The sequence below is a fragment of the Salvia splendens genome, chromosome 7, assembly GCF_004379255.2.
Source record: "Salvia splendens isolate huo1 chromosome 7, SspV2, whole genome shotgun sequence".
Taxonomy (NCBI): Eukaryota; Viridiplantae; Streptophyta; class Magnoliopsida; order Lamiales; family Lamiaceae; genus Salvia; species Salvia splendens.
In genome coordinates, this window is record NC_056038.1 from 6,396,240 (window position 1) to 6,408,865 (window position 12,626).

The 12,626-nt window shown below is 37.0% G+C and overlaps 1 protein-coding gene across 2 annotated transcripts; it reads right to left on the reverse strand.

Annotated features, from left to right (window-relative positions):
• Positions 1-618: 618 nt before the first annotated feature.
• Positions 619-12,092, reverse strand: LOC121811176 (PH-interacting protein-like). 2 transcript variants are annotated; one of them, XM_042211976.1, is made up of 26 exons: positions 11,943-12,092; positions 11,768-11,846; positions 11,487-11,607; positions 10,173-10,538; positions 9,286-9,440; positions 8,454-8,693; positions 8,091-8,200; positions 7,901-7,978; positions 7,721-7,827; positions 7,179-7,273; positions 6,968-7,095; positions 6,215-6,318; positions 6,073-6,150; positions 5,879-5,957; positions 5,603-5,771; positions 5,344-5,414; positions 4,961-5,041; positions 4,803-4,876; positions 4,626-4,722; positions 4,484-4,543; positions 4,128-4,182; positions 3,615-4,009; positions 1,994-3,541; positions 1,344-1,916; positions 1,184-1,242; positions 619-1,106 (listed from the first exon to the last, which is right to left on the reverse strand). In XM_042211976.1, exons 4-26 carry the CDS (start codon positions 10,523-10,525, stop codon positions 911-913), a joined length of 4,905 nt encoding a protein of 1,634 aa, XP_042067910.1. In that variant the 5' UTR covers positions 10,526-10,538; positions 11,487-11,607; positions 11,768-11,846; positions 11,943-12,092; the 3' UTR covers positions 619-910. The 2 variants fall into 2 exon arrangements, with proteins under 2 accessions (XP_042067910.1, XP_042067909.1); XM_042211975.1 differs by lacking the exon at positions 11,487-11,607.
• Between the last annotated feature and the right edge of the window lie 534 nt (positions 12,093-12,626).

A 12,626-nucleotide genomic window follows, 5' to 3' on the forward strand; every position in this document is an offset into this window, starting at 1 on the left:
TAGTATTTAACTTTTCCTTTGTTGATTAGGTTATTTTATAAAATTAATCAAATAATTTATAAATTTTCATTAGGTAATATTTCAATTTTGAGCTATTAATTTTCATTTTATAAATAATAAAAAAGTATAGAATTGGAGAATAATTAGAAAAGTTTTTTTTTATTATTCTCATAATTTGGGATGTGTAAGTTATGATACGTTTGAATGAAAATAAAAGTGAGTTAATATTTAAGAACGAAACTACCAAGGACGAGATTTGGACACTGAAATTCATGATACACAAATTACTTGAAAACATCTCACAACGAGAGGGATGAAGATCCAAATCCACACATATAATAACAGTAGCGGCGTATTTTGGTGTCTCATTGTATTTAGATCTGAATCTTTATTCATTTCACAATTTGAACCCTTAATTCCACCTTGGTAATATTACTCGCAAAATCTGGTAAACCAAGCCTAAACATCAACATGAACATGCATTAGGTTTCGATTTTTCCCCTAAACAGCGTCTTTTACAATCCTTACTTTACTTTGTATGCAGTACTGCAGCATCTATTACAAGACTCGAAACACACAACACAAGTTGCGAAATGTAAAACAAAATCACAAAAAAACTTTTGAGGATACATATTTTAAAATTACTATATCATCCTGCCGTACGCTTCTTTTCTGGTTCTGGATCATGACACAGAAACCAGAAACAGAGATGGAGATGGCACATCACAAAACAGCAATTAGCAAATAAGTTAGATAATCTGGTCAGTCGAAATAGTCTCAATGTTATAAACTATTAAGACTTTTCTTTTTTAACCTCTCATACACCAGTTAACAATGTTGTTTTTTCACCAGCAAAAAATATGGATCTCTGCATTTTCAGAAGGTGAAAATTAAGAACGAATGCGGACCATCACTGGTCCGAAAAGATATCAGCAGACCAATTTGATAGGCGGTTCATCTTCTTCATGATTTTTGGATTTCTCGGAAAGTACAATTCAGCATTTTCTATCATTACCTCAACATCATGCTCCACAGCCTTTGTGTTCCTATAATAGTCGTTTTCTATCCTTGACTTGATAAGCTCGGGAGATAGTGGAACAACAAACCTGAAACATTCCCATCATTAAGTACTAGTACTATTATGTTTGCAATGGAGGTGAAATACAAAATGTTGATTTTGTACCTGTTCACAAAATCCGACTTCTGTGCGATTTCGTTCAATTTGATGATGCCATACTTATCCTGTAAACATCAGTAAAAAGATTGAAATAGCACGTTTATTATGCACACAGAGTATTAGCAAGTAGAAAACCTATTTATAGGAAGAGGAGAAAAAGGAAGACCTTGTCTCTACCAGCTTTCTGCAATAACTTAGTAAGAGAACTTAGGATCTTCTCTTTGCTTTCGAAGCAAATCCTAGGAGGATCATATAACCTATCTGGATCGTGAAGTTCCCAAGGGCAGTGACGATGCGGATCAGCAACATCGTCATTCTTGTACTCGACATGATATCTTTCCCATGGGCTTCCAGGGAAATCGCAAGATTTATCTTTTATAGCAACAATGCAACCTTCCCACCAAGTGCCACCTTGATCGCTCTCATCTCTCCACCACACGAGGCACTTTTCTCTAGTGGTCCAGCTTCTGCCCACAGCTGCTTCATACCGTGACTTTACAACAATAAAATCTGGAAAGTCCAGTTCAGGAAGTGTCAAAGAAAATTTTTGGCCGACTACACTGCATGATGCATCCACAAAACGTAGTGTGATTTCACAACAGCTCTCTCCAGAACCAGGACATGGCACATACTTTAGCTCTTCAACTACACAAATTTCAACAGCCCTAACTGCTTCTCTATACCTCAGCCAAGGACCACGTTGTTGTGTCCCACTGTGCTCAAGGTACTCTTGATGTCCCTGCAGATCATCAAAGGCTAAGGCCTTCAGTATATAAACAAGAAGAGTAAAATTGGACTCAAACTCAGCACCTATACCTGTCGCAAGTACACAACTTCATCTCCAAGCTGGGGGATGTAACGAAATCCCTCCTCCTGCTCTGACAACAGCAGCCAGTTAGTTTTCTTGAGCATCTGGTTCTTGTCTTTCTCAACAGAAGAGCTTGTGTCTCCCCTGTAGTGACTTTCTCTCTTGTTACTGGAAGAAGACTTAGGTCTTCCAGCATGTTTGTATCCCCATGATGGACAATTCTCAGCAGTTCTCTTGGAGGATCTTTCTGCACTTCTTGATGTACCTGGTTGCAGATAGTCAACACCCATGGCTGAAGTATGGTTAGCAAAACCATTGTCCAAAGATGTAGCTTTCAACCTCGAGGATCTAGCTCTACGAGCTGAATCAGTTGCCAAGTCAGGCAATTCATATTCTGCCTCTTCATAATAGGGGCTGACATGCGTACTGTCATCAAATCCATCACCATTCATGGAGACATATGGAGAGTGGTTTGGTTCGTCTGAGAAATGGTCCGTCGTTAACGCCCGGAAAACTGGTTCTTCCTCATCAATTTTAGATGTTGACTCAACTGCAGCACCTGTGGAACCGTCTGAGCGGTTCAAACCTGGAAGTCTGGAAGGAGACTCCCCAGGAACTTTCTTAGTTTTGATCTTTATTATAGTGAGTTTCCTTTTGGATTTATTTTGAGGTTGAGAAGTGGGTTTTGCATCAATAGTGAGGCTATTAGATCCATGAAGATCAGAAGTGGATAAATCTGTTTCTACAACACCATATTGTCTGTTAAACACATCATAGCCATTGTCAACTTGTAGGCATCCATTAGTTTGGACATCATGCACATCATAGCCTCCTAACTGTGTTCCATTTGATGAGCCCGTTTTGAACTTCCCCAAATTCACCTTGTTATCACTCACCGCACTAGCTTCAATTGCTTTTTCATTACCGCCAGGCTGCCTTTTATTGCCTTCAGACCATTCCTTATCGACCACAATTACAGAAGATGAAGCTAGATTCCCAGGCATGGCATCGACCCTGTCTTCTTTGGGGCTTTCTTCACAAACTCTAGAAGTTGAAGATGTATTAGTAGTTTCACTCTCCAGGTTCCCGGACAAGACAGGTGGCTTGCGATGAGGGAGAGAAAATTTAAGCACCAATTTTTTCTTGTTTCCAACATTGATCTGGCTATCAGTGTGGTTTAAACAAGGTTTGACTAATTCTTCAGACTTATGTGAAGATATCATGTATTCTCTTTGCACATTCATCAGGTTGTCACTTTGTTCTTTCCTCTGAATAGCTAAACCATCCAAGGATGACTCACTATCTGATGTCTCACCTGCAGAGCCATCTTCACCATCTTCGTCTGTAGTAGTTTCTGGTATCTGGGAAAAGTTATTGATAGCATTACGTGCAGCAACTCTTTGAGGTCTCGATGACTTTGACTTGGTAGACTTCCTTCTGGAGGTCCTCAGAGAAAATTTTGATTTTTTATATCTTCTACTTCTAGATGAAGTACCCTCTTTTTCGTCTGGAACTCTCTTCTTACCACGTCTGTCGGTAGAACTTCTATGCTGAACCTGAGAACAAACATGGAGATCAGAGAAAAACAAAACATGCTAAAATATTGATATATTGGGAAATCAAGCTTACTTCAAGAAAAGACTTTTTCCTTTTTGATCGGCGCATACTATCTCTCGGGTTTTCTCTAATCTCGTCTTCTTCACTACAAGCTGAATCACTTGAGTTTCCATCACTGGGACAAGTTTGCTCATCACTAAAATTCTCTTCAGTGACATTGTATTCTGAGTCATTGTCGTCATGTATGATATCATTTTCGGGTTCCCAGAACATAGCATCCACATAATCTGGCAGTGGTTCAAGTACAACATCCAAATCTGGTAAAGGTAGTATCTGAAACTCTTGGCCTATCCCAATATCTGTGCCAATAGCAAATTTAATGGATGAAGGACGCCATTCAATTCCCAATGCACCCAGCCGCCGCTGCTGATATGTACTTTGGTAAGGTTCCGGGTATGGAAGCATGCCTGTGATACAAGTTTGACGGGTATGTAACCCCAGACCATTAACACATTAAATCACTTGAAAGAAAAATATTGCAGATAAAACGTAAGCAACATGCGCACTATCAGAACCATGACATACTCGAATCACATAGGGGATCTTGAATATTCCTCATATATGGTACAAGCTGTGTCTCCTGCATCAGATCCATCATATTTGAGATCTTTGATAAACAAGACGAATAAGATGTTTGAGACCAATCTCTTTAGCTAAACTACTCTTAAATGAAATCATTAATCAGATACTCTAAACTTGTCAACCATAAATATGAACAACAATTCTATCATCTATATTGAAATGTTACCAATCAAATCTTTTTACGGGTGTATTATAAAATGGAGAGAGTAGGATATCAGAGTTTCAGAATGCAAATATGGAATTACTGCTGGAGCTCCAGTAGATCAATGAGTACAAGCACCATGGAAGATATTCTTAACCTGGTCAACAACATTGCCATGAGTGTCCTGGGCAAGTGGGCGATAATCCCCAAGGAAGAACTGTCGATTATATACATAGTGAGAATCATGCATGGGAGTCAAAGAAAACAACCAACAATGAATCCAAGTGTCATCTTTATACCTGATCATATTTAGCATCTTTCTGGGACTCTCCTTCACCAGTGTTCAGCAGATATATTTGGCCTACATCATCTGAAAGCACGATTGATGTGCCATCCCTAGAGAAATAGCAAGTTTATTAGCAACGACAAAGATACATTCATACTACAGAAAGGAAAAAAAAGTTGGTCTAACTTACTGTGAAAACTTCCCATCAACTAACTTGAAGCGTCCACCTATCTCATACACTCTTATAGGAGTACCCTCCCATATCTAGGAATACAACATATCGAAAATATCAAGATAAGACAAAACTAGTGTCGGCAGATTGCTGAAATAACTGCATCAGTAACTTACATCCCACAATATTGTTTTGCCATCATACCCAGCACTCATAGCAATTCTTGGATTAAAAGGATGCACATCCAAAACATAAGTCTGTCAATTTGCAGCACCCAAAAAGGAAATGAATAAACAAATATTAGCATCAATACACAAGTAAAATGATAGCACTAAATACTCTGCCTCTTGATTAAAGGGCATAACATGCCTAATCATAACTACTGATGGTTTTCATGCCGATGACTAGTTTCCAGAAAGATCTGCTATACAATAAAATGAAGAAAAGGGGAAAGTGTCCATATGCAAATTTGTGGTTTTTTCAAACACTAAAACACAAGCAAGCAACATGCTGATGGGCCAATTCGCCATGCAAATCTCAGAAATTAAGTTATACATACAGATGCTGTATGACCAGCCAAAGAGTGCACCAAGCTGCCATCACTAGCATTCCAGACACATATTCTGTTATCTGCATACAAAATTTAGAATAAAAAAATACTTCCAACCAAGAAACTACAACATCTCTTTCTTAAACATGGAATGATTAGAAAATGGGAAGGAGATTAAAATATAGTAACAGAAATGGAAACATTATACCCAAAAAAATTGGGCATAGAGAGAGATATGAAAATATATATTCAGTGTGAAACTAATTACCCATTATTGCAGCAAGTACAAAGCGATTATCCAGGCTCCACATGATCATATTTACACCACGTGGAGTAGGCAGCAATCTCTGGCGTGGACCTCCTCGGGGTGGCTGGGGAGCCATGGGTGGAGGAGGAACTTTAAGATGGTATGCCCGAATCCAACGTCCAAGTTTTCCCTAAGAGAAAACATAGATGTTTTGAAGGAAGAATAAAACCAAACGTAATATGTACGGATATGTGATGAATTTATCTTTAAAATTTTACTGGCCCTAGAAGCACTAACATTAGATCTCCGTGATCTCGGTACCCATATAATTGCACTGCCATCGCGTGAACAGGTAACGATGTTATCATGATTAGACCTGATATCAGAGGTTTGAAAAGCACGAGTCAATGACAAAAATAGGCTAAGTTAAATCTCTAACACTGGCACAGGTGAAGATGTAGTCCTTGTAGATATGTAAATAAGAGATGCACCAGGAATTTTTAAATTTTGGGATGTTGTCCTCGACGAAGGAATCAGATGGAGAAGATCTTGAAGCCACAGCACAGCCACTGCATAAAATGCAATCATTAGCCCATGAAAATTTACAGGGATTCAAAATGATAACTTACAAACCTGAACTGAACATAGTTGACATCATTCTCATGGCCAGCTAGTATGTCAATTTCATGACATACTTGATCAGGATCATCTGTGCTTGTTTTAGAAGCACTCCAAACCTGCTTATGAAGAAACTCTTAGATTTTTATCCATAGTGAGCTCATATTAGTATCTCATTCAGCCAACAACGCTTAAAGAGATATAAAAGTAATAAAAGAAAAATAACAGCATGGAACTCAGATAATCTCTTAACAAATATCTCCATACTGCATGGGTACAAGATGCTAAACTTTTCCCAGAATTTAAATGTTACTCCCTCCGTCCCATTGTAAGTGAGGTGTATTCCTTTTTAGGCCGTCCCACTATAAGTGAGACATTGACTTTTATGGCAAAAAAGCAATCTATCTCTTTCTTACTTTATCCTCTCTCCTACTCTTTCTCTCTACTTTTTCTCACTCCTACTTTATTCTCTCATCATTTAACCACTAAACACCACTACCTAAAAACTTGTGCCCAAAAGAAATGTGTCAAATATGGTGGGATGGAGGGAGTATTACACAACTATACTCTGAAACAGCACATGCAAAGAATCGTATACCCAATAGCACAAACAGGAAGCAGATAAAGAGTCGAGAGTAACTCACACAATCATGTTTACCATTAAATAAATGTGAATGAAGATAATGGTAAGAGATTGGCCGGATGGCATTTCTCAAATTCACATGCATGTAATGTAAACATAGTATAAACAGGAGTAATTTGATATACCCTTGCATGAGTATCAGAGCTCCCAGTAACAAAGACCGTCCCATTGGTGTTGAATGCACAACACAATATTTGATGGCTAGGCAAAGCCGTGCTCAACAACGTACTAGGTAGAGGCAAACTGCTACCTCCTGCACCAAGTAGAATCATGTAAACCAGTAAAAATAAAGCAAGATGTTAGCATAAACTACAACGAAACGGTACATCATCTAACCAGTAAGAGCATCTGTGGGCTTTGGGATGTAAACACGAGGACGAGTATGGGAGTATCTACCATCCCATAATCGACATGTTCCATCATCAGATGACCTATCAAGTTAATGAATTAGTAAATAAGACACGCTACATTGCTGTTATAAGGTACAAGTTCAATTTGTTAATAATCAGATTACATTGAAAAGATATATTTTCTTCATCTAATCTAGCTTCAAAGGAGATTTAACATTCACAGTTTCATAAATTTACTACTAATGAGTATACTATTAACACACAAGATTTCATAGATAAGGAAGCTCTATATAACTAGAAAAAAAAACAACTTATAATATATATCAACCAAAGGTATTACTAATTTATTTATATATAACAGTTTCCTTTCATGATCTATATGATATTTATATGACAATGCATATTGGCTCTAAATGTGCTCATTAAAAATAGTGCAACAGGGTATGAAATGCTCTTAAATGTGACAAACTTGACAGGTAGGAATAGGATACTGAATAATGCAGAGATCAATGTTAAAAGAATGCTCACGATAAGAGATGATAAGTTGTATTGGGCCTGGGACTAAAGGCAATTGCAGTAACAGCTCCAGTATGTCCCCGAAGAACTGAAATAGGGTACCCATCGGGGAGACGCCACTGCATAACACGATAATTCAGCTTTTTAAGAGGTAAGAGACAAGATTGCAGCTGTTCAAGAACCAAATCTTACAACTCGGATAGTGAAATCATTTGATGCTGATGCCACTAACGTATTATTGGAGCAGACAGACAAATCTGTAATGTCTCCCTGACAATAATCATAAGGGAATTAATTTAGACAGTATAAAGTGGAATAGAGAAAACAAAATCATCTTTCTCAATATATAGAACTATATCAATTCACTTGAGGTTAAACTTACTTCATGTCCACGACAACTAGCTAGGCACAATGCAGTTTCCATTGACCAAACCTTTACCAAGCGATCATCTGATCCAGTAATCACATAGCGACCAGAGCGATCAAATATAGCTGCAGAATGCTGAGCAGTTCAGTAACAATGCAGGATCACTCATATTAGGCATGGGGGTAGGACAGACACCACAAGTGTTGGAGAATGGGGTGAAATGATGTAAAGAAAAAGAGAGAAAGCTTTGTCCAAGGGGTAGAAATGCATGGAGATATGACACAAATTTCAGTTGATATGCTTCCACGAGATTGTTTGCAATTCGTAAAGTGCATCTTGCAAAATGCCATGCGTTGTTAAATCCAAAAGAGAACATACCACAATACACAGCATCCCTGTGTCCTCTTAACTTCTTTATATTTTGCATCTTTGGCACCATAGATGATGGTTTGGCAATGGCATAGCATGCAACACGTATAGATGGGGATCGATGATGTTTTGAAAAGCCACCTCCAATTTCTCTCAAGCTAAGCCCTCGAACCTGATCAGCTTGCATGTGAGGCCAGCGCAGAAAAGATGGTAAATTCTTCACTGGCTTATTTGTTTTTTTTTTCTCACCTACATAACATGCAAATAATGAATTTCTTTAAGTGCCATACATTATCCTTTCTTAATTGAATACATTTGTGGTGAGCATAACAGAAAATTCATAAAACTACAGGCTTCACATGCTCACTGAGAAAGACATAGAGCAAGATACCAGAAAAAAAATGATTTTGTACATGACTGGCTGAAATCTTAACCAGCTTAGGAGGGGAAAACCATTTAAATGACACTATATTCCTGAGTAACTCTTAGGAACATAAATATGACTTCCCAGACACAAATATAAATTAGATACAATCTACTCTATTTGGGGGTGCATCCCTTGGGGTTGCACATAATAGCATGAGTAGCATGGCCAATCTCCAATTTACTTTTGTCGTGAATTGCAAATGCATATTATCTCTATGTAAGCACCTAATGATTCAACAAGTCAAGTAGAATGATATTCTTATCAACTGCCAAATGGCTAGAATAAGATGGACTAGAAAGCCTTCAAGTTGCATTTTCACTCTGTCATTGACCATGGAAGAAAAAAGAGCTCCAAGATCAGTTTCACGTAGCAGGGAAAAGTAAATAAGAGAAACAAGGCCAAAGCATCATATACCAGACAACAAAGAGAATGACTCGCTTCCTAGTAATGTTGGCACATCTGCAGCACTTGGAGCAGCTTTTCCAACCATACACCGTAACGGAGGAGATGTCAACAGCATCAGCTGTTTAAGAAGCTTAACCAAGTGATCCTTTTCAATGTGAGAGTACCTGGTAAAATACAGTAACCCAAATCAAATGACATCACTTGCACGCTAAGGAAAAGGAATGATTTTAAAAACTAAGCAGCTAAATAATTGTGCTGGAAAATGTTATATTGTGGATGGATGGAGCACTGCTAAAAAATTGTAAGAAGAACCTCCAGTCTCCTCCACCATTGGCTAATGGCTAGTAACTTTACACCACAAAAACTTTTTAAAGCATAATTAAGATTATCTAGAAAAATTTGCACGAACTATATTATCCTCGTTTATTGTTTAAGACTGAAAAAATATCAATCAGATAACATTTTCCTACATGATTAATACTACTACATAGAGAGGAGCTCTGTTCATGTTTCTTCATACAGCCTCTATATATAGGATAAATGCTTTGCATTGAAACCTTGAACTCTAAAATATATTATAACAGGTGGCCCCAATTCAAACACAAAACATATACTCCTATTTAGCAGTCTCTCATACCATGTTGGACAACTACCTCTTGCTAAAGCTTATGCTGGTAAAGAGGGGTAACATTTAATACTGCTACATTCAGTATATCTAGTATAGTAATCAATCAATTTTTTATTAAAAAAATAAAACAAAAAACACAGTACAACTGCAGCCAGTTTTCTTCTGAATGATGAGATTGACTTGCATTGTCCATCTGTAAGAGGAACTCTGAAATAATTGCCCTATGAAAAAAGAATTTGAGAAAATATGATTTGTAAACTATACTTACCTTCTAATCAAATTCTCATAAGTTAAAGGAAAAGATTTTCCATCATCATTTTCATCCCTGCAGGCTGCATCTCTTGAATAACAGCCATGATATCTTCTAGGTAAGAGCTCATGTTCCAGAAGTTCCTCATGAAATTGCCCAAATGTTTTATGGCACGGCCCAGAAGATAGAAAATGCATGATCAGAAAATAAATTTCACGGAGGTCAACATCAATATCCATGGAAGCAGCACAATCTGCAGCTTCCTCGTGATCTTTCATTTGTTGTTTAGCATGTGCCTTACTTGGGAAACTTATGGTGCCCAGATTCATAGAAGGTACATTGCTAGCACATGTATATTTCCTACAATCCATGCTTTACATGACGCTGAAGCATAAATAGAAAATGTTCATCAGAACTATTGGTCCAGAAAATAGGGTGCTTGCTGCACAAACTACTTGCAATGAAATATATAGAAATGATTTCTGTCGAAGCTAAATGGCAAGGAAAATAAGCTGATTGGAAAAGTTAAAGGCTAATTTCTGGGATGTATATCGCCAAAAAATCGCTATCGCAGCTAGTCTGGCAACATTACCATAAACCTGATGATAATAGTTCACAAATCCATTTTTAGATTTTTTTTTCAATGTCATTTAATTCCAATGATACTGTTGCTGAATTAAATTCACAACAGACTTAAATATCCCTCTAAACTAATAAAAATCACCAAATCACGGTGTGATGAGTTGTTATTTCAAACCAACTAAAAGTGTTTTATAAAAACGCAAGGAGAAGAAGCACATTGGAGTCAACCATTTACTTGCATGGAATACAGAACGGCAGATAACAAAAGTACTCATTGTTCTTCATCATTGTGTGTTTCATTCCAAAATTGAAAGCTGTAATACTCATTGTAATCTATCTAGTCAGCATTCAGGGTATCAGTAACGTGAAATATCCATGATATGATCGATTGAAATTCCTGATCAGCGATTACCCTGTTACCGTAGTTTACTCTGTTGAACAGCACGTGAGACTTATCTAATAATCAAACTCATATTTAAAACATCTCCTAGCCCTTTTCAATAAAAACCACTGTCTTGTACTATTTTTTTTTACATCATAGGCATAAGATCATAAGATAAAGTAAAAAATGTGCAACATAAAGATACAAAAATGAACCAATTCTTGGCATGCATTTCATCAAAACAAAATAAAACAGTCGCTCATGAGTCAACAAGAGTTCTAATCAAGGAACCGAGGAACATAATAGGGGTAGGGGATTGGAGATTGGAGTTTGGAGAACCAGAAATGCAGAAAATTGGAGATGATTACTAGTTCATTCTTTAGCCCTAATCGCAGAATGCCCATTCTTTCACCCACAGCACAGGATACAGAATCTCCACGCAAGGTCAGTATAAACCCTTGAAATGCTGGAGTTCAGCCTCCATGGAAGCTTCATCAAAAAAAATTTAAAACCGATAACCAAAAAACACTCCTTATTAACCAGAACTAAATCAATTAATTAAACAGTGTATTTTTCGCCGCAGCAGATGAATAGCAATCATAGCAATTTCACGAATTAAACGATGGATGGGAGAAATAAAGAATCTCACGACTTAATATTAGCTCCTCCAAAGAAGAGAGCGCCGATAAAATGCTCCGAGCGTCCTCATTCAACGATCGACGGTACCGCTGGCTCAAAAAAAATCAAAAAGGTTGGCTGACTGGATTCGAGATTTGTTGAGCGAAAAAAAGTAACAAAACGCTCGTGTACGGAAATGGTAGTACCGATCCGGCTGCCGGAGAGCGGTGAGCGGAGGCGAAGGGGGCGGCGCGATGCTGTACAGAGGTAGGGGTATTTGCGGAAGAGGGGGCCGGCTTTGCCCAAAATAAAGCCGAATTCTTTTTCTTTCCTTTTTTCGGAGTGAAAAGTGTATATGTGGAAATTATGGGGATAAATTTTATGTTTATTGAAGAGTAATAATTAGTAGTAGTAATTCATAGTAGTAGTAGCAATTAGAATGCAGATTAAATATCTCATTTTACATACAACATAAAGGGAAATTTTGATTTCTACTTGTTATTTTTATAATAAAATGAGAATATAATAAGTTAAGTGAATTTAGAATTCTGTAACAAAAATAAGATATATTAATGGTTGATTTTTCAAAATACAAAATGAGACATTTTGAAAAATATGTAATCTTTTAAAATATTGATTGATATTATAAATTTATGCATATATGTTTAAGGGTTATTTGCTTATAAATACTTGAAATTTCAATATTTTCTGATTTTTTTTCCTTAATTTTTATTTTTGAATGTAAATACATGGTTCTAATAGGACCGGTTAACCGGTTTCAATTTTTCATAAATCCTATAACCGGAACCGGCCAGTTCCGAATCGGAACCGATATTTAATTTTAATCTGAATTTATTTATAATTTTAAATAATTCAATACTAATAAAATA